We start from the raw sequence: 27,852 nt of genomic DNA on the forward strand, positions 1-27,852 counted from the left end.
AATCGTTTTCTTTTAATTGCGTTGTGACTGAGCTCAGTTCAGTGTAATTGCCCAGGTTCTAGTTACATCAAAATGGAGTACCTAGATTATTTGGAGTATGAGAAAATATATAAAGTATATCAATAACCTGCCACAAAAAACCTCCAGTCCAAGCGAATTTCCAATAACCTAATAGGACTTTCAATTAAATTGCTTTAGGTTTAACAAGTACCTAAACTAAAACTACTTGCGTGTAGGTAATGCTGCTACAGGGAGGTCAATAAAGTGTGTTTTTTACCAAAATATTAACAGCTTTATGTAAAAGAAATAAATTTGCCAAGTTTCATCAAAATATATCCATAAACGACCAAACTACAGCAGTTAACTTATTCTCCATGGGAATAATATGGGAATTTTAAATTTACAATTGTTTGAATATTCTCTGTAACCAATAACCGTACAAAACATTTTAAGATACTAATTTGTTTTTTACGTTTTTTAAAATATTTTAAAGATATAGATTTATGTTTTAGGGGTTAAAACTTAGAAAAAAAAACTATTTTTATTCCATACAACCACGGGTCCCCATGGTCTGATCATGTTGGTTCGCGAACTCATAAAGGTTTATCGCACCTTTACACTTTCATTCAAAATTTGATCCAAATCAGACAAAAATTACTCATGTTATCACGTTCATGAACGTATATTTAATATATTGATTTACACATATAAAAATTTAAACGAATAGTGTTTTTGGCCTCTAAGGACATCAAAATAGAAAAGTATATCGTTCCCGGAACTAAGTGCTCCTAGGGTAATAGCTACTTCCCTATAGGAAAATTAATAAAAATTGGCAACACATTTTTTGTAAATATTAAAATAAATATTTTACATTTACCTTTGCTTTACTCAATCATAATCTCCGCAATTACTTAAAATACTTTTAATTTTTTTTCCGTCAATACCCCTATATTATACAGGGAAATTGCTGTTTAATTTTGAAGGTTTTTATTGCATGAAACCGAGTTGAGACTATCTCTTAGGCTGGTGCCTAAGTCTACTACTAGACTCTCAAACCAACAATATTTAGGTGCGTGCCTAACTAATCCCGACCTCACAACCCCGTTTTCGAGGCATTCCGGTTTTAGTCGTGGACTAGCGCTAATACCGAGTTCCCAAACCGCCTCTAAAACTCATAGCTATGCAACAATGGATTATGCTGATTAGAAATTGAGTAAAGAACTTCTTTTGTCGTTAAAATTTGTCTCCAACTACTGCGTAAAAAAAACACCTCGTATACGGCTGATTATCATGCGAATAACAAAGAAACCCAAACTCAAACACAAAAATGGAAGTGAAATATTTATACTACATATTTATTACTAACTGAATATATACCTACCACTCACACACTCATGGGAATATTACCTAACATATCACTATAAATAGAAAAGACTTGCTATTTTTAATATTTCCTACTCTAAATACAAATAAAATTCCCGTTCCCATTAGACGCGTGTTCTTAGACTACATTAGCGTGAGATTGTGACCTTGAGAATCTCTCCTACTATATAAACCCTGCTAGGGGTTTGATGATTAACATTCACAAATCCATCCACCTCTCGCCAACTGCCTAGCCATGAAAATTTTGGTGAGTCATAATAACTATACAACTACTATATAAAATATTATTTCCTATAATAGTGCATATTGATGAATAGGTGAAATTACTTTTTTATATGGAGTTTGTAAAATTGAGTTCTTTAGTTGTCATGTAAAATTGAAATATTCAATCTCGTGAGAAATATTGGAAGATAAACATAAAAATAGCAATTGATTTTATTATATTTGATTTTATTAATTCAAAGCTAAATTCATATGTAATTTACATAACCAACTGCTCTTATCTATAGATCAGTCAGCATGTCTACAATAAGTTTTGCGTCAAAGTGCATCGTTCTAGAAAACCGAAGTTTTACCAATATTTCTTTTGGTTATAATTTGTTTTGGATATTATGGTTACCAATATGTGTTTTGGTAACATCAAAATGTGATTTCTATGTTAATTATATTGTACTGTCGACAGATAGTTCTTACACTCGCAGTAGCGGTCCAGGCCCAGAGCTTCATCCCCCAAGACACCCCAGCTGTCGCCACCGCCAAAGCCGCCCACTACGCTGAGTATGCTAAAGCAGCCGCCCGTGTAGGAGCTCCTCTCCCAGAAGTGTACAGGACTGTCGTCTACATCCCTCCCTCCTTCGCCCCCACCCCCGTCGTCACTCCTGAGGGCTTCATAACCGACACCCCAGAGGTCGCCGCCGCTAAGGCCGCCCATCTAGCTGAGGTCGCTAGAGCCACGGCCGCCGCCCCCGCCGCTGCCCCCGCTGCTTACCCGTATGCAGATTATTACCGCGCCTACTACAACTACTACTACCCCAGTCTCACACGCTCCATCTACTCAGGTCACCAGGCCGTGCCCACCGTGCTGCCTAGTGGATACCTCGCTGACACCCCCGAGGTGGCCCACGCCAAGATCACCCACCTCTACAAGCTCTACCAGGAGTCCGCACGTCTTTGATTTGTTTGTATATATAACAACGAACCAGTGATTTATTGAAGCTCAATATTTTGTTGTTAATTTTTATATTTTGTAAATATAACTTAGCTCTTGTGTTCAATCTTGCCTATCTACCTTATTCGCTTTCTTTGAATAAGAAATAATTTAGAAACAGTTATATAGGTACCTATATGGTTACTCTAAGATAATATGATTTTATTTATAGTAAACAAAGTACTTATGTTTAATGTTAACTATATAATCATTGAATCGTTATAAATGTTAGCAGTTATAAGTAGTAGCATTTTATAATTTTATATGTGTTATTTCTTAAGTCACCTTGATTCACACGCCAAAAATTCTGCTTTAAAGCTGTGCTGTATAATTGTATTGTTCCTGAATATTTGTTCACTAACTGGTTCACCTTAGCGGCAATATACCATCACATATTTAAATTTTACTTATGCAGGATTTTACTTATATCCCAGAAGTTTCTAAAAACTATTCAAGTATTATTCCTTGACGATAGAAAAGTCAGGATATCATATTCAACATGTTCAAAACTCAAAATTACTCGTATAGCTCATGTAAATAATTTAACTTTTAGTTTTTGTAATTTTAATAGATTTTTATTCTTTGTCTTTTAATAAATTAATTGTACAACGAATACTAAAGCAGCACACTAAATAACAATAAGCAAAAGACAAGAAATTATCACGTTTTAAAAGTGGATTGCTTCAAACAGCTGACCAGTGCTGATTGACGTGACTCACTAGCAGTAGTTTTAACGAATTACGTAGTAACAGTTGGTATTGACATGATCACATTTTCTTAAAAATTTGTTTTCTCTCTTATTTTAGAACCGATTTCTTAATTTCGGTATTATAAGATTTGTAATTGAATTTTCTTGATAAATATTGGTTGAATCTTTTTTCATATTAAGTTTGAGAGATATTTAAGCTTACAAATTTTAAGCGGCCATTTTTTAAACACACACTCTAAACAAATATTTTTTCCTGAACAGCTCTCTTAAAGTAATAAGGCCATATACCAAATAAAAAAATGGTTTTGGGAAAAATCAAAATGGCGGCAATACGAGTAAGTTTTTAGTTTTAGAAATTTTGACTTGTCTATGGTCTAGGAATATTACCTGAAAAAGTAGATAAAGAGTTGCGGAAATCCCTGTCTAATACTTCGTGGTAAATTATTACTATATCCAAACCATAATACTACTACAATATCCCAAATCAAACAGGGTTGTGTAAAACAACCAACGTATTATTACTGACAATTCATCACAACTTACATCACTGGTAAACCACCGTTCACAAATCGGCAATCACTTTATTTTTATCCTACCCTTGTAGTTAAGCTGTTTGCACGCCTTCCTGTCCACAGATAAGAGATTGTATCTTATACCGTATTTACTTGTTTATTCAGGTTATATAACTAAACACGCGTAATAATGGTACAGTCTCTGTACTATTACTCTATACGGTTAATTTAAATCTGAACTAGTAATAATTGAATACACATTTTAATTAAATATGATACCACGACGTCTTCTTATATTGGTTTATTTACAACAATGTTCTAGTGTGTAATTCGTCTGTATTTATAGATGTACTAGTTCACATTGTAAACACTTTCATAGATTAGACTAAGCTAATTTGGACCACTTTAAATCCTTTTAAACCCATCAGGAAGTTTTACCTCATCTCTAGTTTTGTTATTTGCTTGCTGAAAATATGTTTTGTGTGTTGAGAGATTTTGTGTAATTTACAGAATGGAAGATTTTAGTTCTGATTCTAAGGATTTCAACACTATTAAATCGTCTTGTTCGGGAGTTGCAGGATTGGTTTAAACGTAATCTTAAAACAGCAAAACTATTTTATTTTGAATTTACTGTACAATAGTTTAAAATGGTTAGGTTATAAAAATATGTTATGTTAGAGTTAAATGTCGTTTTTCAAATGTCTATGTTATAATACCAATTGAAACACATTCAAGCCAGAAAAGAAAATTTGTGTAAAAAACACTTGTTAGGCTACTACGCTCTTGTACTTAATAGTATATTTCATAACTAGGCCCTAAAGTGACTCTTTAAAAAAATAAACTTTTCCCCGTGTGATTTTTATTCTTTGTCTTTTAATAAATTAATTGTACAACGAATACTAAAGCAGCACACTAAATAACAATAAGCAAAAGACAAGAAATTATCACGTTTTAAAAGTGGATTGCTTCAAACAGCTGACCAGTGCTGATTGACGATGTTATTTTATTGCTGATGTTATTTTATAAGTATGGGATACAGGCCAGTGACGTAATTTGTTTATGTTTGTGATCCATAAAGTTAATGGAATGGCTTAATGTTTTTTTTACTAAGCTTATATTTTTCGTCATATTGGACATTCCATAAAATCTTCTACAAATACTAAATTCCTGGGTGTAAACATAAATGGAAATGTAAAATAGTCTGATCATTAAATACAAATTATCTCGTCTCTATCAAAAGCATTGTTTGGTCTGAGGGTGGTTTTTAAGTCTTCGGGTTTGCATGCAGCTCTTGCTGTGTATCATTCTTATTTTATGTCTAGGTCTTCCTATGGTATTATATCATGGGGCAGCTCCCCGATTACCAAAGAATATTTTTATCTTACAGAATTTGCCGTTAGAATTTTAGCTGATATCAGACCACGTTCCATTTGCCGTCCTCTTTTTATTCAGACGAAACTCTTGACAATTTATGCAGTTTATATTGTTATATGAAAACGCTTTTTACTCCCTAGAGAGCATAAATGCTACTTTAGACCCACAACGCATGCATTAAAAACGGAAGTTTTTAGTGCAATATAACGAAATAGTATATTACGTTACTAGTCCTGAAAATAAGTGTTTACCGGACGAGTGTGGTCGTTCCCGTGCGAGACGAAGTCGAGTACGGGATTACCATACGAGTCCGGTACACACATTTTGGACGAGTGACGTACGATAGTTTACGCCATACTACTAAATCTGTACAAGTCCTTATATATTTCCACCAACTAAAGGACTAAAAATCACTAGTCATTGAGAGGTTATGTTTTTGTTTATAACCACTCATTGCCACCTAAATACTAAATACAGTACAATCAGCTGATTGGTGTCCGGTAAAACTCATTGCAGCACAGTAGTACGCAATGAAACCCCATTTGAATAAGCTGGCGGCAAACAGCTGTTTTCTGGACTAAATACTTGCGTGGGAAGTTCGTCAAAATAATGTAGTGTGGCGTAAAGAAATTTACTGTGCTAGTAAGATGCAAAATTATAGTCATTCAGGGTTCATGTAGATTTCCACACAATATATACAAACAAAACATTTCTTTTTCAAATGTATTTGATCATCAAATGTATTCTGATAAAGGTATTCTGATAAAAGGTCTGAGTGGCTAAGTAGTTATTGTGATCGCCTTTAAAATCTCGGACACTGGTTCAGAACTGAACGATATGGATCATAATCGTAAACAAATGATACCACTGACCTAAATTTTAATATTTATGCATTATTATTTAAATAAAACTGTTAAAACAAGACAATAAACATGTTATTTTATAAGTATGGGATACAGGCCAGTGACGTAATTTGTTTATGTTTGTGATCCATAAAGTTAATGGAATGGCTTAATGTTTTTTTTACCAACCTAGATATGGTGGTTCAGTTTTGTATCTAGATATTTATTATAAAAACCTACCTTTTAAAGTAATTACTAATTTTCCTCTCCTCCAAGGCCCAGAAGGAGTAAGAATAAAATCTTATAGTAAGCATATGTTGATATGTATATCAAACTAAAGGTCATTAGTGGTAAAATACAATGCCGCAAATTTGAACACACTTTGAACTGTTTGCAAACGGGCAACCGAGTAAAAAAAAAAAAAAAAAAAAAAAAAACAGCCGTTCAAAGATATCTCGAATCTGTCATTTTAAATCTTTGAATGGCTCCAACTTTTTACTCAGTTGTTATTTTGAGATCAAAATTTGTGGCATTGTATTTTAATAGTAAAGACCTTTTATTAAAGATACATTAACATATTAACATATTTACATTTACACATTGTAAGATGCATCTTACTTATAACAGATTTTCTTATTACTCCTTGTGGGCCAGCCCCCTGCAGGAAAGAAAAATTTGTAATTGCTAAAAGTAGGTTCTTATAATAAATACCACTGTATCAATGTTGGTTAAACAAATTAAACTGTTCCGAGACTTTTCAACACAATATATTTACAAAACAAACAAGCCTTATAAGCGTTAAATCTTATAAGACCGTTCCCTTATATAAAACGTTGTTGAGTAAACTGTTGGTACAATATGGTTTTGTTAACGTACTTCTTAGACTGCATTTTTAATTCTTTATAATATCCAAAAATCTTGTTTAACTAATTGGACAAGAAAACAGGAGGCAACCAGGAGGGTGCCCGCACTGCAGGAACTATATGGGGAACTGGGTAGTTTTGGGGTTCAACGTGGTAGGATTGGTACTCGGTAAGGGCTTTGTACAGATCTAGATAGGGAACCCCGACTGGAGCTACACTAGTATCAGCATATCTGAGGTCTATCTGTGCTGTAGGTGATGGGAAGAAGTATAAAGAAGCTGCTGGTGCTTGGCTAAGAAGTGGTGAGTCGGGGTAGGAGGGCTGCTGGGCTGCCAGGGCCGCAGCTACCCTAGCGTAGGCGGCTAGATGGGCTGCTTTAGCCTGTGCGACCTCTGGGGTGTCTGCAGGTAAAAGGAATCCCTCCATTGAGGCAGCGAGTGACAACAGCACAGCAAAACACTTCTGAATAACAGGCAGAAAAGGTGATGTAATTGTCTTCTCAACAAACGCATTTATTTGACTTCATTTGTTTCTCTACACACCTATGGGTTCCACTAGACTAAAGATATAAAGGTTTTGATAAGAAACTTTAATAGCTTATTTTATACAGCTCACAGTTTAATTACGAAGTGACGCTGGCTGCTAGTTTATTTCAAGTGCTAAAGGCAACCAGCCGCAACAGACGGTCTGAATGATCAAATGATTGTTGTATACGGCAGTAAGAATATCAACTGTAATCACTTATTTCGTAAATAAAAGCACTTTTTTATTTAGTTTCATTTCATATGGAGTTCACAAATTGTTAGAGGCGCTATTATGCTTATAGTTTAAACTAATCCTTAAAAATATTTATCTGCTATGCATTTGTAGTTGTTATTAATTTATGTTATCCTAACAGCCACGAAATATCAAGGAGTAAGATCCTGGGCTACATGTGTACTATGTGTACAGGATAGTATAAAAACTAAATTGACAAGTTAATAAAATAAAATCAAGATACAAATTGGATCAAAGTTACAATTATTTTCTTAACCGAAACAATTCAGATTTGGCCTCTGTCATTAATATTTTTTCTCGGACTTAAAATACACCTATGGTAAAAAAATGTATATCATATTTTGCTCACCATAAACATGTTGTAGTTCCTTCTCTGTGGATAAATTATGCACCTCAGACCCCGCAGTCAGGCTATATATGCTCCGTTATCAATCGGTATACAGTAGTTGATGAATCCTTCAGTGGTATCAGATTACATTCAGATGGGTTTAATCGTTTTTAAGATTATTTTTAAGATCCATTTTCTATATAACTTGTATTACATACCAGTACAAATTCCTTCCACTTGTCAATAATCGTATGAATCAATGTTCTTAGTCATATGGGATAGTATATAAAACCATTTTTTGGGGTTTTGAGACAAATAAAACATTAATTGGAAATAAATAATGGAGCAACGTTATCAGGTTGAACATTGACAGAACCTTAGATATATGATGATTTATGTTTGTTTATATAGCTAGAAGTAACAAGGTGATTATGATAGTTTGAATTGACACTTGGGAATAACACCTATAAGGAGATGACATGATAGATAAGCGGTCATCGGATAGACAGTCAATTAAGTCGATTGACCCAGAGTTCTATCAGTATATATAAATCCGTTTGAAGAGTTCAAGGCACTCGTCTAGGCAGAGCTGCTCTTCAAAACACTACAATGGACAAGGTAAGCTAAGTGTTGAAAAATGTTTTTGAAAAACGTGGTATGGATATTAAAAATTGTAAGAGGATAGTCCATAAGTATTGATATACTATTAGCAAATTGATAGGCAATAGACAAACCATTTTTATAATGAATTATCGAAAATCTTTCTCGGTAAACCTAGGTTTTAGGTTGAGGTCTCAATAACTTTTATGTTTAGTACAGTACTCTGCTATTAAAAATCATTAAGTACATTTACTTCTATGTTTAATAGTGGGAAATTCCAAATTTTGGAATCAAACTAAGTTTTACTACCATTGACTACTATAATTATTCAGGCTATTGCAATCTGAAATTTTATTTCTGTACACTTTAAGATTGTAACCACAATCTTTACATACAAACACTAGAATCATAATATTTCATAAAAGCCTAACCCTTTTCTGCTAAATTAAACTATTATATAAATTAGTAACAAAGAATTTGGCAGGAATAAAAATCACCAACAGTTGTGTACCAATTATTAGTTCTAATTAATGATCAATACATAGTACAGGGAGTTTTTTATATTTTAAACTCAACTCAAATTACAAGTACAGAGAATCACTGTTTTGGGATAAAATGAGCTCATTGGTTGGCAGCACTGCTTAATTTACTTTTTAACCAGGATATGACAATTTTAAAGACAAATAATACAACTTTTTTGCAGAAAATTCCTTTTTACAATCCTAAATGGGTTATATTAGAAAAAAAACTGTTTAGAGTCTTATTAACAATAAATTCTGATTAACAGATATAGCATCGGCAACAATGCAACAATGCATGTAAGCTGATTGGTAATGAAGTAAAAAAGCAGGGCTGCCAATACATATTGGCTTTTGTTTTGGCCCTGGACAGTGAATTCTTGAAATTTGGGTTGTCTTTATTGAAACACCCTAAATAAGACTGCATTAAAATAATGTACTTTTAATTTTATTGAATATATAGAAGTGTGCATATAAACTGTTAAAACCCTTGAAAATAAATTTATACGTAGCTACTATGTAAAACGATTGATATAAATTATAAACCAGAGCTTTATTTCAAACCGTAGCATCCCAATAAGTATCAGGTTCAAATATGTCCGTTGCCAAAAAAAAAAAAAAAAAAAAAAAAAAAAAAAAATGCCAAAGATAATTATAAACACTCATGGTTTGTTATCTTTGTCGCTAAGTCCGATTGAAAGTTTTCAAGCAAATGTTGCTTTCACTTAGATACATTCTAACCTTGATAAAATTATGTTCAGTTCTTAAAGTCATTTTAAGACTGCGTAAAACCACAATAGAAACATTTTATATACACTTGTATAAAATCTTTTTTATTTCTAATTGTTTTAAAAATCTATCTGTTTGCAGATAGTGATTGTAACCCTTGCACTGTTGTCAACTATTGAGGGAGCTTTCATCCCCGGTGACACCCCCGAGGTGGCCCTAGCCAAGGTAGCTCACTTTGCCGAACATATCAAGGAGGCGGCAAGGGCTGCTGGGCATCAGCCTGCCCCGACCTACTACGTGTCTGTTGAGGAGAATGGTGGATATGCCAACGCTAGAATGCCGGTTACTTACATCACAGACCCTGCTTCAAGAATGCCTGTGGCTTACGCCTCAGCTCCTGCAGCTGTTACTTACGTTCCGGCATCTGAAGCCGCTGCAAGAATACCTGTTACCTACATTTCAGCTCCTACATATGCTTCCTACGCCCCCACTTCAGAAGCGGCAACAAGGATGCCTGTATCGTACATATCTGGAATGCCAGTAATATACGCTCCAGCTCCTGTAGCAGCTGCCACTAAGATGCCAGCTCCGATGATGCCAGCTCTGATGATGCCGATGATGCATCAGGCTGACATGCACGATCACGCTAGAGCCGCGGCCGCAGCAGCAGCAATGGGTTCAGCAGCGTCTGCAGCTGGAGCAGGGTTCCCATATGTTGACTTCTATAAGTCCTTGGCCGACTACTATGCTTCCACTTCCAATCACCCTATGAGCTCTTCGGTATAATATATCTTTGAATAAGAAAATAAACAATGCTTATTAAATCAAGTTCTCTGCACACTTTTATTTTCTTTAAACTAAAAAAAAACATCAAGTGCTAAAAACAGGTCAAAATAATGGTTAAGTCCAATTACTTATTTAATTAGAATTTTCGTTCATACAGAATGTTTTTATCCAAACAACCCAAACTTCACTGTTCTGTCTGAGAGTCACTGTTAACAGACATCAGATGTTCACAATCTTGAAGCCATTCTTCCTCAAAATCATTGCCAATTAGGTGATATAAATTTTAGGATTGTTGTTTATACAGTAAATGTTATTGGAAATTAATTTTGAATAATATTCAGCATGCCGTTCTCTCAAACCTAGCCCATCTTTAAGATGGATAACAACAGACGAAAGAAAAGATTAGTATTGTATAATTGATAGTCTTTATACTTCATACAACCTGAAGCTAATATATTAGTTACAGGAATCTCGCTTAAAAACTTGTTACCAGACATTTGTTGGTATAAAATGGATAATTTACTTTGTTATGCATTTTTTCACAATGCATACTCTTTGAGCATGTGGTAACACCATGTTGAGTCTTATTTACAATAATTTCCCAAAAAATTCATCCGTCTAGTTAACTATTCTAAAGTCTATATTAACTTGATTTAATAATAGACCATAATAAAAAAGAAGTTAGCACATAATTACTGAAAGGGGTTGTGGAGTTCAACGCTCTCCCAATGCTTCCTATAGAATCCTCGTGCTGATTTCTTACAACCAAAAACGTACTTTCAATGGCATTGTGCATTAAACCCATGTCCAGTGTAGATTTATAAAAAAAAAAAAATCTTTAAACCCTTTGAAATGCGTTTATAGGAGACACAGGTACATTGCACCAACGCCTTATCTACGTGTATAATTATGTATATTTAATTAATATAGACCTACGCGGTTCACACTTTAGTATTTTAATGCTGTGAAAGTGGAAATTACAATACTTGATGTTACTTTGATGTTGTACGAGACACATTGCACATGTATATATTTGTACAATCTTACAAGCCTTACAGCTTTATAATATATTTCGTAAAATGAGGAAGAGTGTAACTCTTCTATCTCTCCACAATACTTCAACCTTCTACTTCATGTTTAAAAATGCAGCAATCGTTTAAAAATGAATGGGGGTTTGTAACAAATCATGTCATGCTTATTTGGGCGGATTAATACCCTTTGCATACCCAGGGTTCGAGACATTTGGTCAAGTAAAACTCTTGCAAAGTTTTTTTTTGTTACCGTTGATGGGTAAGTGAGCCTAGTTCAGCGTAACTAGACAGGATCTAGCTGCACTGTCAGTCAGAACTCTCTGTCATCTGACGAATATATTTGCGTCAAAACAATGACGACCATGTCGATCGACAGTTCTGGTCGATTTAGACAGGACCCTTATTCAGCCTCAAAAGGCTATACAGATTCCACAGCTTGGTTAGACAGTTTTTGATAAGGCTACACTCACTGCACAATAGAGTGCCTTTATAAGCGATAGGATAAAGTCCGGAAAGAATGGGGACGGCATCGAAAACGTACCACTTGGGAACCATTTCCCAAGAATCTTTATGATTTCGCAAACTCCAGAATTGCTACCAGGAATTAGGACATAGATTTCGTGAAAACCCCTAAGAATTCAACCAAGTAACACCTATGTAGAGCCTGGACTCAATTATCACCAAAAAATTACGAAAGAGCGTAAAGAACTTAGACAAATAAGAGCTTACGAGGATGAGGTACATCTCATCAACATTTGGGCGTCGAACGACCGAAGAAAATTCTTGGGCTAGCTTTAATCCATTAAGGAGATCGACTCTTCGAATACTTTCTGAGGAGTGTCGTTCCAAAGGTGCGATGACAGCAAGGCATTGTGTAAACCCAGAATGCAATGGAATGATTAGTGGGCTATGATAAAATTATGTATATCCAATATAAGGTAATATTTTTGACACGTTCCATGAGAGTATCTAACATAACCGAGTAAACAGAACCGTGTACAACAGCAAACAACAAGGACGGTTAAGGCTGGGTGGTGTATTAATAGCAAATTTAAGGCTATTTTCCTTCTTGTTGATTGCCGCAAGATAGGAACTATTCAATTATAATTATTAGTGTTATGATAAAATAGGTTCGTTATTATAACAAATAACAATTTGGATAACATGATATTTTAATAATGAATAACGAATAATGAATAATAATAGTAGTTTTATATATTACTTAAAACAATAAAACTCATTGTATTTATGTAGTTCTACATTGGCGATGAACACTTTGACATTTCGTAATTTTTAAGGGGATTTAAATAGTTATTTGTGTAACTAGTTGGCAAAAGCAGCAAAGTCAGTATACACTCGCGTTACACATTATATTTTTCCTACAGTTACTATAAAGCATATAAATAATTAGTCCCACAACACGTTTTTAGGTTAGGTTAAACCCAAATATTGAACGGAAGGGAAACGCTGCACCAGCTGATTACCCTACTAATATTATAAATGAGAAAGTTTGGATGTATGGATGTATGTTTGTTTGTGACAAGTAAACGCGAAAAATACTGGTCGGATTGGGCTGAAATTTGGTATGATGATAGCTCACATTCCCGATTAACATATAGACGCATTTTTATCTCAGAAGTCCTTTTGGGCTCCGCCCCAGTGGCTCTGGAGTTTCCCATGTTAACCTTATGAGTATTCATACTTAAAAGAAATAAAATAATTCTGTCAGCTGCTTCAACTACACAAGTTGGTTCTATGATATTGAATAGCATTAAAAAGTTACAAGGGTTACCAACAGGGTGCAGTACTATTATTTTTGTACATTTATGGAAACATCTCTCATATAAAGGCCATAAAGGTTAAATTTTGTTTTTAAAAGGCTTATGTGTAACTATTTTATCAACAGATGTAAAAATCAAAATATTTCTATTTTGTGTTCTCTTCCCGTTGCAAAGCACGGGTACAACAGCTAATCTATATAAAGCCAAAAGTACCCATAAACTTTTGAGAAAACTACAAGTCACACCCCCATCAACCATATACTTATAATGTTCGTCATGGCGATAAACCTTGCGAAAAACTGTCATTATTTTCATAAATTGCCCTTTAAGGTCGTAATTCATTTCTAAAGGGAACTTTTCGTATACCTAATGTTAAAAATACCTCATCTGTACTTATTTGTTTGTTATTGTTTCAATTTATTACCTTATTAAAATCAGGTGTGATTGCTTGTTTCTTTTACTGTATTTTGTTCATTTCAGGTTAACTTTACCAATCAATAGTTTTATAAATACTTATGATGTCAAACGGGGTGAAGCCCGTTGGTAACAGCTATTATTCATAATATCTTTTCTTGCCAACTTATTTCCAAGCATATACGTATTACATTCCTAATAAAAGGACGCTTTCTTTTTGGAGTTGTTTGGTTGGAATACTGGTATGCGGTAAAAATAAAATGTGCAGCAAAAGTAAAAGGTTTATGTAAAAGTAAGTAGATGCAGCAATAAGCAACTGTCTGTGCTATAATTAGTGCAAAGAAGGCCACTTTGTCAGGTAACTGTTGTGAGCAAAGGCCATTTGCGCTCGTGTTACACATTATATTTTTCCTACAGTCACTATAAAGCATATAAATAATTAGTCTTTCAAACACTATAATACACAACACGTTTTGAGGTTGGGTTAAATCCAAGCGTTAAACGAAATGGGAAATACTGCACCAGCTGATTGTAGTTGTAGTATCTTTAAGTGTTATTTATTTTCAAGAGTACACGTAAAAACAGTAATAATCAGTATAAACAGAATAATAAAGTAGATTGTAACTTTTTGTAACAATTTTGTAACTTTCTTACTTACGCACCAAAAGGAAAACAGTTCGTATGCTCGTTCATAATTTATTCTTGATTTTTAAGGTAACAGGTTTAATGAACCATGTTTTTCAGTTTCTGCTATTTCTTCTAACCTACACATATATTCACAATCACTTTCATTGAGCTCATTATTTTTAAACATGGTAGGGTCACTTATAATTCATCTTTCAAACACTACACTTTAGGTTATATTCAAACCAAGCAACCAACCGTTGAACGAAAATAGAATAAAAATAAACACGAAATGACAGGTTAAATCGAAGTATCAATATTCAATCAGTATCGTCTTTAAGTGTTGCCAATCTATTTTCAAGCGTACACGGATTGCGTGCATGATAAAACCACGCTGTTTTGTGTTGTTTGGTTGGAATATTGGGGTGCGCCAAAGTATAAATCGTGCGGCAAAGTATAAACGGTGCAACAAAGTAAGTAAATGCAGCAACTTGCAGCTTTCTGTAGCATAATCAGTGCAAGGAAGCCAACTTTGTCTGGTGACTGTAGGAAAACGGAATTTTATTTGCAGAAACAAAAATAGTTTATAACTAACAGCTGTTTGTCATTGTTTACTAAGGCTGATTATACACGCACGAAGACGATTAACGTAGACTTGCCAATGTTACTTGCTGTTACGTAAGGGATTGTGTAATAAATACATGAAAAATTTTTAGAACCGTTGTCTGAGAAAATGAAACGTCCGGAGTGTGAAGTCATCTGGTAATACCAAGACTTATCAACATAATGTTTTTTTACTAATTAGAGTCTTGGCCACCAGCGGGGGTGAGCGCTTGGCCTTGAGGGGAGCTATTTAAGCCACACCAGGGGGATGATAGGCACTGTCCGTGAGTCCGTGCTGTGAACGAACGCAACAACATGAAGTGCCTGGTGAGTCTCTCTCTAACTTTACTAACACTTTTAGTATCGGCCTAGTTGGCTTACAAATGTCATCATAACTACCAGTATGATATTATCTTAACAGTTTTGTAGTTCAGATATAAAATGTAGTTTTAATATAATCAAAATATAAAAAAAACTAAAAGACTTAATTTTCTTTCAACGATTTAAACCACTTGAATCAAAATACTATATTATTTTGGCTATTTTACAAGTGTTAAGCTGATAGTCATTATTAGAAAAATGTACTAACTAAACTATATTTGAAGTAGTGAGTTTAAATGAGACTTATTTACTTGTTTGAAAACAGTGTTTCAATTCGATTTGTTATTTACATATACGTGTTAGCAAAACATTGCAATTTTAGGGAAGAAACGAATTCAAACCAACATTTAGTATAATACAATTTTACATTTTACAACATTTTATTTTTTACTTTACTCAGACTAAAAATGTCGATAGAAAAATGTAAAATAAATCAATATATTTAGAGCTAAAATTCGTTTAAGGTTGAGGATAACAATAACACCAATACAATAAAAAATCCCAACGAACTTTTCTTCTGTTTAAATAATTTATTGTATAACCATAACAAATATAACGACGACTAGTTAAAACCAAATTTGAATTAATTTAAATGGTATTGATTGCTATGTAATTTAGCACAAAATATGTCTTATGTTTGAATTAAGATAGCGAGGTAAAGATATTATTAAGATTAAAATAAGTATGATTAATATAATTGGTATCAAAATCAGTTTATTTTAAATGTAAGCCCACAAAATATGGTATTTATAAAGATAGAGAGTCAGTAAAAAAAGTATTATATAACTTGTATTATTCAACTCACATTTGAGCTCAATAGTCAGGCATAATTATAATAAATATTAATATCAAGTATTTGTTGATAATGTGACTAAGGAATTTAAACATTTGTTTAATAACCTAATAGTGTAAGATTGTTGCTGTGTATTGTATTTTTTCTATAGAAAATCTACTCCTATAAGTTGAGTTTCAATATTTTTCTTTCTTTTTTATATAAAACTTAATACAGTAGCACATTAAAACAATGCTAAGGAATTAGAAAATAATATAAACATCTTATGCAAAACTCAATCAATTAGTACAATCACCATCATACGTTTCGAGATAAAACAGGGAAATATAAAATTTTAAAAATAACGTTAAAAGAGTTTTTGACAATTAATTTACAAATCATGTCATACTAAGCCTCTGATACAGGACGGTTCACCCTGTTTATTGTTTTACCTATAAGCTGTAAAATAAAAGTGCAGGGACTTTTTTGTTTAACTACGTCAATAAAAAGTTGACATTGAAATCCTGAAAAGGTTGTGGATGCATAAGCCTTCAAAGCTTTTAAGTTATAACATAATTATCCAATTAAAAAGTTCATAAAGTGCAATATTAACGTTAAGCAAACTTTGCAGGAAACTAATAAGTTAAATATAGTTTTTAAGAATTCTTATTATCATAGTAATTTACTTTAGCGTATTTTTTAGAATTACCTCAAAACTATTTCTTGGTGACATACATTACAGCAACGTAAAAAACTGAAAATCTAAATTTCTTCTTTTTAAGATGACTACGACAAAAGGTTTTGTGAGAATTATTGTGTTATTTTACCAAATTGAAGGATATTCTTGGTTATGGTTTTATACATTCGTTTTCGTATCCTTTCATAATATTATTTTACCATTTAAATTATAGTGAGCCAATTCTAAACTTATATTTCATATTTACTAATAAATATTTATTTATTCATATTATTACTAACAAATAGTTTTCGCCTTTTGCTGTAAACCCTCTACTAAGAATGTAGGACAGCCAATGCTTTATAACTCACAATAATGATTTGCTGCACAGTCATTATGAATAACCAACCTATATACTGGCTAACTAGATACGTTTTCAGATGATCCTTGCCCTCGCCGCCGCGGTTCACGCGCAGTCCTTCCTCCCCCAGGACTCTCCAGACGTGGCTGCTGCTAAGGCCGCTCACTTCGCCGAGTATGCCAAAGCCGCCGCGCTGGTAGGAGCTCCTCTGCAGGAAGTCTACAGGACGGCTGTGTCTTCTCCATTTGCTTCCTTTGCCCTACCGACTGTCACCCCCCAGGGCTTCCTCGTCGACACCCCCGAGGTCGCTGCTGCTAAAGTCGCCCATTTCGCCGAGGTAGCCCGAGCCACTGCTGCCGCGGCCCCCGCTATCACTCGCTTCAACGATGACCCCAACGCTGAGTACTACCGCAAGTACTACGAAAACTACTACCGCACCCACGCTCAGCAACCTCACCAAACCCAGCATGTGTACACAGGCCCCCAGGCTGTGCCTACTGTGCTGCCCAGTGGATACCTCGCTGACACCCCTGAGGTCGCACACGCCAGAGCCACTCATCTTTACAGACTCTACCAGGAGTCTACCCGACAGTGAAGTGCAGTGGTAGTTGGTTATGAAACACTCTAATACCAGTGACACTTACATAATACCGCACCTAACTTAGTGTCCTACATAATCAAGACTGTTTGCCCTGTTATTTCAAAAGGTTTCGCACTAGTGAGATGTACAATAATGTTGATTAGGCCAGTTGTAGCTTTAAACAAATAAATTGGTGTATATAAATTCTATAAAGCACATTATTATCTCACCATTCAAAAACTCGTAAAAGAAATACAATGGGTAAGGATTAAAATAACTTCCAGAAACAGTTATTTATTAAGATTAATACCAACATTTGATAACAAAGGTTTAACTTATGGATTTGCAAGTCAAGCATTGGCATTTTTAAGACATTTAGAAATTAATAATTAAATTAATTTAATTATATAAGATAAAGACACTGACTAACCAGACTGCGAGTTTTAAGTTCAAGTAACAAAGTCAAAGTCTAAGTATTTTTTATTTCCAAAAAATATTTTTACAAATTTGATTGAAATATAAAACCATTTCTTAGCATGTATCTTAAAACTACAAACGACAACGTGATGATAACATGATGACCATCTTAGGTGTTGACTATTGGCTAAGATCAGTTGATTATAAAGCATCGAGTGCAACTTTTGGTTATCTGACTTACCTCAGGACCGTAATTGCTATCTTCTATAACCTTACATGTGCACAGGTATTAAACACCAATATAGCATAACATGTATGATTATTTATGGGATTTCCTAGTCTGGATTGAGCCGTCTCTGACTTGGGTATGAAAAATGCCGCTGCGAAATTGGAAGACGCACATTGAAGGGTTTGGGTTGATTCCCTTTATTAATAAATTGGTAATCATAGGAGGTTTTATTTTGTTGTTACTTTTAGTTGTAGATTATTACCAAACGACGATTACCAACGCTATAGGCTTACGCTTAATCACTCCCTTCTACAACAAACAAAAATGCGGAAAAACGATATCAATATTTTATTAAATTGAGTTTTTCTACTCAAAGAAAACATAGCTTGGTTTGCTACTACTGTAGTTCGCATCCAGGTCTTGCCATGAGTACTACGGTAATAGTTTATTCCCTTTATGGGAAATTCGCTAAAAATTGATTCGATTATATAGATTTTAACCTAGTGTGAGCCGTTACAAAATTTACAGGGGGTCTCTAGATTTGAAAAGCTGTAAGTTAAATTTAACTTCTGAGATTTTCAATTGGCTGCAATTTTTTACTGGATTGAGATAGAGACCTCTAGTTTGCGTTGTTTGTTTTCTGTTACAAGGACCTTCCAAATGAGGGATCCTTCACTCGAATGGTCTTACCATTTGACATTTTTGAGTTTCCTCCAAAATCCCCCATTTTGGGGATGTACACCAAGTGGCGATTATGCCCAAAAAGTGCTTCATGTCATGCCATAAAGGTGTGCCGAGTTTAGTTTTTATAGCATGGGCCGTTACAAATTAACAGGGGGTCTCCAGACCTTTTACTAACCCTGTATATATGTCACCTAAATTTTTTCAAACAATTATTTTATGATCTAACCGTAGAACTATTGCATTAACATGAAAAATTAATATATCTCATCCTAAATTCAAGTAAATGGATTTTAATAGATAAAATACTGTGCTGTTAGGTTTTGAATTCATTTGCTGTTCATTATTTTACATTTATTATTTACTATTCATTCATTTAGTCACTGTTCATTTAGACGGTTACAAACAGTTGTATAGGTATACAAATAGCTGTATTTTAGTAGTACTGTTGTCCTCTGAATGAGTCAAGAGAGCCGCTATTACTCCGTGTTCAACAAGTAAGTAACGTGTTTGCTAAGTACACCTCAAGTATGTTTGCTAAGAGTGAGCAAGGTACGCGACAGGTCCGATGTACTGAGGAGTCCACACGAACGCCATTCTGAAGCTGGGAGGGATGCCAAAAGGTTCCAAACCATCCGAAGGGCCTTGACACTCAGGTTACGTGTCACTGCTTCATCCTAGTGGCGGCCACCTCGGAGGTGTATGAACCCCTCTGGAGTCACTACGGGCACCTCGATAGAGAGAAGACCGCAGGGGCGGTAGAGGTTCTGGGTAGTCTTGCCAAGAGAGGCCAGCCAGTCTGACCATTATCTGAGAAATGCACACAAACACAGCCACATTTCACCCGACTACTTAGATTGTTGTATACAGGACATATAACATTGTTATATATCTGTTAAATTACTTAAAATGTTACTAAGCTAACAATTAGTGAGTCGGTGGCTCAGTCGGTAGCGTCGCGGACTTCGGGCCCAAGGCAGCGATGTCGTGGGTTCGGATCCTGGTCACTGCCGATAACATTTTATCAGTACAGTTCACCTTTGTACTGTACCGGCTCACTCCTTGCTTTGCTGTAAACGATCCACGCACGGGCGCTTAGTCTATGTGGACGGGCAAATGCAAGGTTAAAAGAGGCCGCCAACCTCTTTTATTAAAAAAAAAAAAAATAATAATTAATGTTTTTAGCGAATTTCCCTATAGGGAAGTAGCTATTACCGTAGGTGGCACAGTAAAACCTAGGCCCGGGACCGATTTACTTTTCCATTTTGATGTCCCCAGAGGCCAAAAACACCATTCGTTCAAATTTTTATATATGTATATATATATATATATATTTTAATAAATGAAATAAATAATTAAATTAAGAAAAAAATTAAGAAACAAAAGAAAAAAGAAGAGAAATTGAAAAAAGAATACATATGTCTCCCTCATAACTCTAAATTAAATAAAGCAATAAGGAAAACCTTATCTAAAACAAATTACAAAGCAACATATAGAACAAAAAACAACGTCTTTAAGATTATAAATTCAAAAGTGTCCAAACATCAACAAATAACTGAAGAATCATCAAAATTTAACAAAAGCGGTATTTACCAAATTTCCTGTACAGACTGTAACAAGTATTATATTGGCCAAACCAGTAGAAGCTTCAAATGTAGATTCCAAGAACATATACAGACATTTAAATCTAAAAATTCAACAAGTATGAAATCAAACTACGCAGAACACCTAATAAAAACTAATAATAAATATAAAAATATAGAAAATAATTGATCAATAATTGAATTTGAACCAAACAAAGCCAAATTATTCATTAAAGAAGAATTCCACATATATAGAAACCATAAAACAGATCCTGAAAACATACTTAATACAATGCAAATTCAAAAAGAAAACATAATATATGAGAAAATCTTATATAATAAATCAAAAGAAAACAACACTTAAGCCAACCTATATACTAGACAAAATTCCAAAATCATATAATAATTTACATATTTATTATTTACATTTCTATTTATTTACTATTTGTTCATAACTGTGATCATGGCCTAAGAGCCGAAACATGTAAGTTTATTCAATAAATTAATAACTTAAAAAAAGGGTACTAAATGTTTAATTATTTATTTCATTTATTAATAATAATAGTAGCCCTCAATAGTGAACGATATATTTATTCAATATATATATATATATGTATGTATATATATTTATATATACAGGGTGAGTTTTAATTGTCCCCCCCCCCAACTTTTTTCTACATTTTTTCAAATATCAATCCCAGACCACTTCCAAACATTGTTGGGTAGTAAGTACTTCATTTTGACAAGGTGGTCATTTCCGGCCGCCATCTTGGATCCGCCATATTGGATGCAAAATTTTTTTTTTCAAAAGTAAAGGTGGGGTTGTGACCCATTATTTCGAACTACATTTTTACCCTGATTACAATGCCGCAAACCGTTTTTAAAAATCTTTATTCATTCTAAAGTTACGAGGGCTTTTTAAAACTTTATTTTTAGCCCATTTTAACATTGTGCAGTTACAAACTAAGACCATAATCCCAAAATAGTCCTAGATAATGATAAGTATACACTACCAGTAATTGTCCACCTATTTTCACTTGGTTATGACTGATGTATTTTTTTCGGCCGCCATCTTGGATCCGCCATTTTGAAATGTGATAAATTATTTTAAACATGAAGGGGGTGTTGTGACCCATCATTTCGAACTACTTTTTTAAGTTGAACTTAATTCCATAATCCGTTTTTCATTTTCATTTTTTGATTTTGAAATATTGACATTTTTAACAAAAAAATTTCAATATTTCATAAATAAAACTTGATAACAAAAAATGGATTGCGGCATTGAGTTTAGCATAAAACATTAGTTCAAAATGATGGGTCACAACACCCCCTTCATATTTAAAATAATTTATCACATTTAAAAATGGCGGATCCAAGATGGCGGCCGAAAAAAATACATCAGTCATAATCAATTGAAAATAGGTGGACAATTACTTGTAGTGTATACTTATCATTATCTAGCACTATTTTGGGATTATGGTCTTAGTTTGTAAATGCACAATGTTAAAATGGGCTAAAAATAAAGTTTTAAAAAGCCCTCGTAACTTTAGAATGAATCAAGATTTTTAAAAACAGTTTGCGGCATTGCAATCAGGGTAAAAATGTAGTTCGAAATAATGGGTCACATTCCCACCTTTACATTTGAAAAAAAAATTTTGCATCCAATATGGCGGATCCAAGATGGCGGCCGGAAATGACCACCTTGTCAAAATGAAGTACTTACTACCCAACAATGTTTGGAAGTGATCTGGGATTGATATTTGAAAAAATGTAGAAAAAAGTTGGGGGGGGGGACAATTAAAACTCACCCTGTATATGTGTCCGTGAACGCGATAACTTGAGTATTTTTTGTACGATTTTGATGAAATTTGGTTTGAAGGTGTAAGGCAAGATAAACTTGAATGAGTTCGCGAACCAGCATGATCGGACCATGGGAACGGGGTTTCCCGGTGGGTTTTATGGGGTAAAAATTGGTTTTTCTCATTTTTGACCCCCAAAACACAAAATTTCCCAATTTATCTCTAGACCATATTAAAGAGCTTAAAAAACAAATAATTTAGTATATCAAAGTGTTTTGTACGGTTATTGGTAACGGAGAAAATTCAAAAAATTGTAAATTAAAAATTCCCATGTTATTCTTATGGAGAATATTGAAAATGTTGTAGTTTGTTTGTTTATGGATATATTTTGATAAAAATAAGCAAATTTATTTATTTTATACTAAGCTATTAATATTTTACTAAAACACACTTTATTAGTTTCCTTCTGGCAGCAAACCTAGGTACTCGTTAAACCTAAATAGATTCAATTGAAAATCATTCAGAGAAATGGAAATTCGCTTAGTCGGCAGGTTTGCTGCGGCGGGGGTATTTTACTAATTATTTGAAAATGTGTGTTTTATGTTTATCACTAAGGAAGGATGATTAACACAGGAAAATTATAGTTAATCTAAATTGATCCATGTATTTAGGAACCCGCTTTAATTATGTTCTTAATTAATACCATTACTGAAGGATTATACCAAATTTCGTTATTTTGCCTACATGGTTAGTAATACCATCCATATGAACCAGTCCAAAATTAAAATACAAAGGAACATAATTAAATTAATATGTGGTATACCAGCGACAAATAATGCAGTTACAATAAAGTTGGACAACGTTCTCAATGGTGCATTAATTTAATAGCTATTAAATGTTCTACCTAGTCTCATTTACATGTTAACATGTTCATGCTCATTCCTTTATTTGCTGGATGATAATAATATCAAAACTATCAAGGTTTTTGTTTAAAACACAAGCCACACAATAAATGTTTATTTTATTTTAAGCCCATACACTTGCCATTATAAAATTTAAATATACTTGAAACCTAGTGAATCGGATTTTTAAAAATTAGAAACACTTCGTTGAATTTATGTGATCAATATTTGAGTGATTTTACAACATACTGTTCTAACCACCCGACAAACTCAAGTCGGTACTTTAAATCGGGTTCAAAGTCGGGTTCAAATATTAATGTAGTAAAAAAAAACACGTTTATAAAAGTGTTTTTATTTTGTGGAAGATTATATAGTGGTTAGAGCGCGGGACTCTGGTTCATGGGGTTCCGGGTTCAAATTCCACCATATCACCAATGCATTTTATCTAAGTGATAATGCCGTAACCCCTAGGTCTAGCCTGAAGTAATAAAACGATTCCTGGCTCGTGACTAGCGTCCTACGACAAAAATAATTTTAAAAAGCGTAATATATATATATATATATATATATATATATATATATATATATATATAATAACACTAAGTTGTCAGGATATTTAATTGGATTATCTTTAAGTTGTGTACACTTTATGAGGCCTCATATGGCTAAACTAGGCTACACGAATCTACATTATTTTATTTTACGATTTGCAATAATACAATAAAGCATCTGAGGCTATATAGTATATTTACAACGGGCTTCCAAACAGCTCATCTCGACCTTAGATAGGCAAGAGCAATGACCTACTGGAGTTGATATGGCAAAACTATTATCTAAAAAGAAAACAAAATTGACAATACAGTTACACAACAAAATATTAAAAATAAATATAATTCCTACTTTAGTGACAACAACTCAACCACAATCGTATGAATATTATTATATTTATTTATTCCACGGTTATTGAATGCATTGTAAGATAGGTCGATAACAGCAAGGTTTAGTCCAAATACCACCAAATGGATGAGCAATGTAATGATGTCACTAAAGGATATCATTTATCGTCATGTACCAACTAATTTTTAAGAAGAGTGAACTACACTCATCGGCCACTGTCACTGTGGTCAACATATAGCTTACCCTGATTGATAAAATACTGTCCAATAAGGAAGACTACATAACTTCGTGCTACTGACTCTGTTATAAAGCCTATAGTGTGTGAACAATCTTATGGCAATGAAAAAAGAAATATATTTGTTGTTTTGCATAATTTCCGCATGGAATTGGTATAAATAGTATATGCCAGAATTTTCTGCAAACCCTATGCATAACACTCTCTTTACTGTGATCATTTTAGGATGGTGAGTATTTTCTTTATAGGGTTGGGATTAATATTCCCAATATAACCAGCCTTCATACACGTTCCTTCAATAATTATAGTTTTGTAAAGAAAATAACTGTGAACGGCCATGATAAGGTGGATGCCTATTCGAAGATTCAGGTGATGATGATTGGGTTATAAAAAGTTCTCTCTTAGATTAAAAAAATTTCCTAATAATAGTTTAACAAATTGAAAAATCTACTTCATATGTCTAGATGTTATTATTTTTGTTTGATGAATTAATGTTGCTGTATGATATTATTTACTGACATTTAATAGCAACCTGCGTCACTTCGTGATTTCAAAATCCGTGATATATTTAATATATATAGTTGATAAGGTTGAAAACGATTATTTGTCATCATACCCTTATTTCTTATTGATGTAAACAAAAATGTAAACTTGAAAAATTCAGATGATTGATAACAGAATTCAGTACAAATTATAAAATTTAAAAGCCAATAAGAGCTTTCACGGGATATCATTCTAACCCGCAAAAGGCCCATCTAGAGGATAAGAGTTTTAAATTGATACTCAATATGCATAAAAAACTAAACATTAGGTTGTATTTTATTTAGAGGTTGATTTGCTGCACACAAAAACCCATAAAATTCATATAATAATATAGACGAGAGGTCGTCCAGTGGTCGAAACTCGACCAAAAATATCTAATGTAATGTACTCACTTATCTATTTTCACCCCACACTGTAAATAAAACATGTGATTGGAGTTTCTTCCATTTGTTTTGATTTTCTGTTTATATTTCGTTGTTATTTCATCACCATGGCAACGCATAAGATCCATGTTAATTTTTTCAAATTTTTAAACTCATTTTTCGTGCTTATCTTTGAGCCTATTTAAATTTATAAAGGGATTCTGCACACCTAGAGGAAAATAGCTTTCTAACGGTATGCGTAGATTTTACCTACGATGCACACGAGCTGAGAAAAAAGGTTTTAAAGAAACATGCTTGCCTATTAATATATAGATAGATTATACCGGTACTGAAACCAGAGTAGCGTCATTGTCAATAACAGACATTGTGTTTTGTATTTTTTAGAGTGACCGAAATTTTCCAAACATTCAGTAATTGTACATTTTTCATTTTACTAAGCGCATAAGTAATTGGATATACACTTTTAAAATGGCATTTGTTGTTATGTATATTTTCCGTAATCTACTATACAATAACCTATCCGTCACTTAATCCTGTTTTTTCCTAATATCAATTTTACTAAAATCAACATATACAACTGTAATCTATTGTTATGTCCATTAAAAAGCTATCTCATTCCTTTAATGTTCTTGAAATTCCACTAATATCTTAGCATTTTTTATAAATGCCTCACATTTCTTCATTTTAGTCATAGACCACTAGACCAGTCTTAGCTGGCTATGATGATCAATTTACCGGTAAGTACAATGGCTTGTATTTATAATATAAATTTTTATTTCATTCAACAATTTTACTTATTGTTTTATTTTACCATCTATCTAGTGAAATTGCAATACACGTCAATTGTAAAATTTAAAAAATGACTTTTAACCCTTAGTAAAGATACCTTAGATACCACTGGTGGCTGCTGCCGGGGTGGCGAGTGGCAGTGGGGGCACCTCGATGTACAGTATTTCAAACTGCAGCTCGTCACTTACCTGTTCTTGGCTTGTAGATTAAACTTAATTTCTGTCCAAGAATATATTATGAAAATTTGAAAATATCTTTCTTTTTCCAATCGAGAAGCTTGCAATATTTGATGTATTTGTCAATAAGAGGAGCACCAAATGTAGTGTACATATCTAAATGCACTAAAGAAGGAGAGAACCTTACATTTAGCAACAATCACAAAGTTCCACTTGCATTATTGCTATACTCGCCGCTCGGACGCCGACCACCTGCATCGCAGCCGAAGCCATTTTCGGAAGATTTTCTTTCAATTTACCTCCTATCAATTTTTAGTGTTTGTCACAAACGGTAATTTTGACTGTTATACATGATCCGTTTCAAAGAATTCTAGTTGAACCTATCTCACAGATTATCCTGATAATAAATGTTAAAAAATATTGGATGAAAATAATTGAATTTTAAATCAAATACTTTGTTGCAGTTATAGGTGCACGGCATTTTTTTACCGAAACAATTGCTAAAAATTATGTTATTATGTTCCTTAGATACTGCTGTTGGTGGCCGCCGTTGCCAAGGCCCAGCCCTACGTTCCCCAGGACACTCCCGAGGTGGCCGCTGCCAAAGCCGCCCACTTGGCCGAACTAGCCAAGGCAGGACTGGCCGCCGGGGTTCTCTTCTATCCCCGGGGTTACGTGTCCTTCGGCGTTCCCGTCGTAAACCCTGACGGCTTCATAGCAGACACTCCAGAGGTAGCTGCCGCGAAGGCAGCCCATCTGGCCGCCGTCGATGCCGCCCGAGCTGCCGCTTCCGCACAAGCCCCTGCCACAAACTCCTACTATTACAACTCATACAGATATCCTGGACAAATATACAGGTATGCTGCTCCTAAGCCAACCTACTACTATTATTCCTCTTCCACTCCCAACGCAAACCCGGCTTACGCTGCTACCTATGCTGCCGCCCCCGCTGCCGCCCCCGCTGCAACTACTGCTGCCGCCCCTGTTGTCATTACTCCAGACGGCATCGTTGCAGACACTCCAGAAGTGTACGCGGCTAAGATGGCACACTTCAAAGCTCATGTGGACCGTATTATGGGAATCTCATAACATTATAAATTTTTTATGATTAAAGCTGTAGTGTTAAGAAATAAACATTAAAAAAGTTATTGTAAAACGGAAAAATCCTACCTAAAATTTTGAGTCCCACTGTATTATCCTTCTTCGTTGTTCTACATCTTATAAGCAAGTTAGGAGATTTTGGTACATTGATTATTTCCGTTTGCAGTTTGATGATCTCGTTGAAATGCATGGTCAAAGTTACAATTAATTAACTACTGCCTATGTGGTGATATGGATTTTTTCAATTACAGGTTTTATACTGCTTG

The 27,852-nt window shown here is 34.0% G+C and overlaps 3 protein-coding genes across 3 annotated transcripts; all 3 read left to right on the forward strand.

The window, feature by feature from the left end:
* Window positions 1-1,618: 1,618 nt before the first annotated feature.
* LOC128994627 (uncharacterized) lies at window positions 1,619-27,574 on the forward strand. Its single transcript, XM_054419301.1, has 8 exons — window positions 1,619-1,630; window positions 2,066-2,549; window positions 7,145-7,202; window positions 8,559-8,613; window positions 9,984-10,622; window positions 17,351-17,862; window positions 19,783-19,975; window positions 27,014-27,574. The coding sequence occupies exons 1-8, from the start codon at window positions 1,619-1,621 to the stop codon at window positions 27,572-27,574; spliced, it is 2,514 nt and encodes an 837-aa protein (XP_054275276.1).
* On the forward strand, window positions 8,518-10,787 carry LOC128982841 (cuticle protein 18.7-like). Its single transcript, XM_054401880.1, has 2 exons — window positions 8,518-8,613; window positions 9,984-10,787. The coding sequence occupies exons 1-2, from the start codon at window positions 8,605-8,607 to the stop codon at window positions 10,626-10,628; spliced, it is 654 nt and encodes a 217-aa protein (XP_054257855.1). The 5' UTR covers window positions 8,518-8,604; the 3' UTR covers window positions 10,629-10,787.
* LOC128982842 (cuticle protein 18.7-like) lies at window positions 15,330-17,934 on the forward strand. Its single transcript, XM_054401881.1, has 2 exons — window positions 15,330-15,408; window positions 17,351-17,934. The coding sequence occupies exons 1-2, from the start codon at window positions 15,397-15,399 to the stop codon at window positions 17,864-17,866; spliced, it is 528 nt and encodes a 175-aa protein (XP_054257856.1). The 5' UTR covers window positions 15,330-15,396; the 3' UTR covers window positions 17,867-17,934.
* Window positions 27,575-27,852: the final 278 nt, after the last annotated feature.

The sequence above is a fragment of the Macrosteles quadrilineatus genome, unplaced genomic scaffold (assembly GCF_028750875.1).
Source record: "Macrosteles quadrilineatus isolate MER2022 unplaced genomic scaffold, UCM_ALF_1.0 Scaffold_1__1_contigs__length_201487025, whole genome shotgun sequence".
Lineage (NCBI taxonomy): Eukaryota > Metazoa > Arthropoda > Insecta > Hemiptera > Cicadellidae > Macrosteles > Macrosteles quadrilineatus.

Excerpts from the sequence above, each read along its gene's own strand:
- LOC128994627 (XM_054419301.1), top strand. Across the intron at positions 2,550-7,144 it reads GCTCTACCAGGAGTCCGCAC|GTGATGGGAAGAAGTATAAA; the intron begins GTCTTTGATTTG and ends TCTGTGCTGTAG. Across the intron at positions 17,863-19,782 it reads TACCAGGAGTCTACCCGACA|CTGGGAGGGATGCCAAAAGG; the intron begins GTGAAGTGCAGT and ends GCCATTCTGAAG.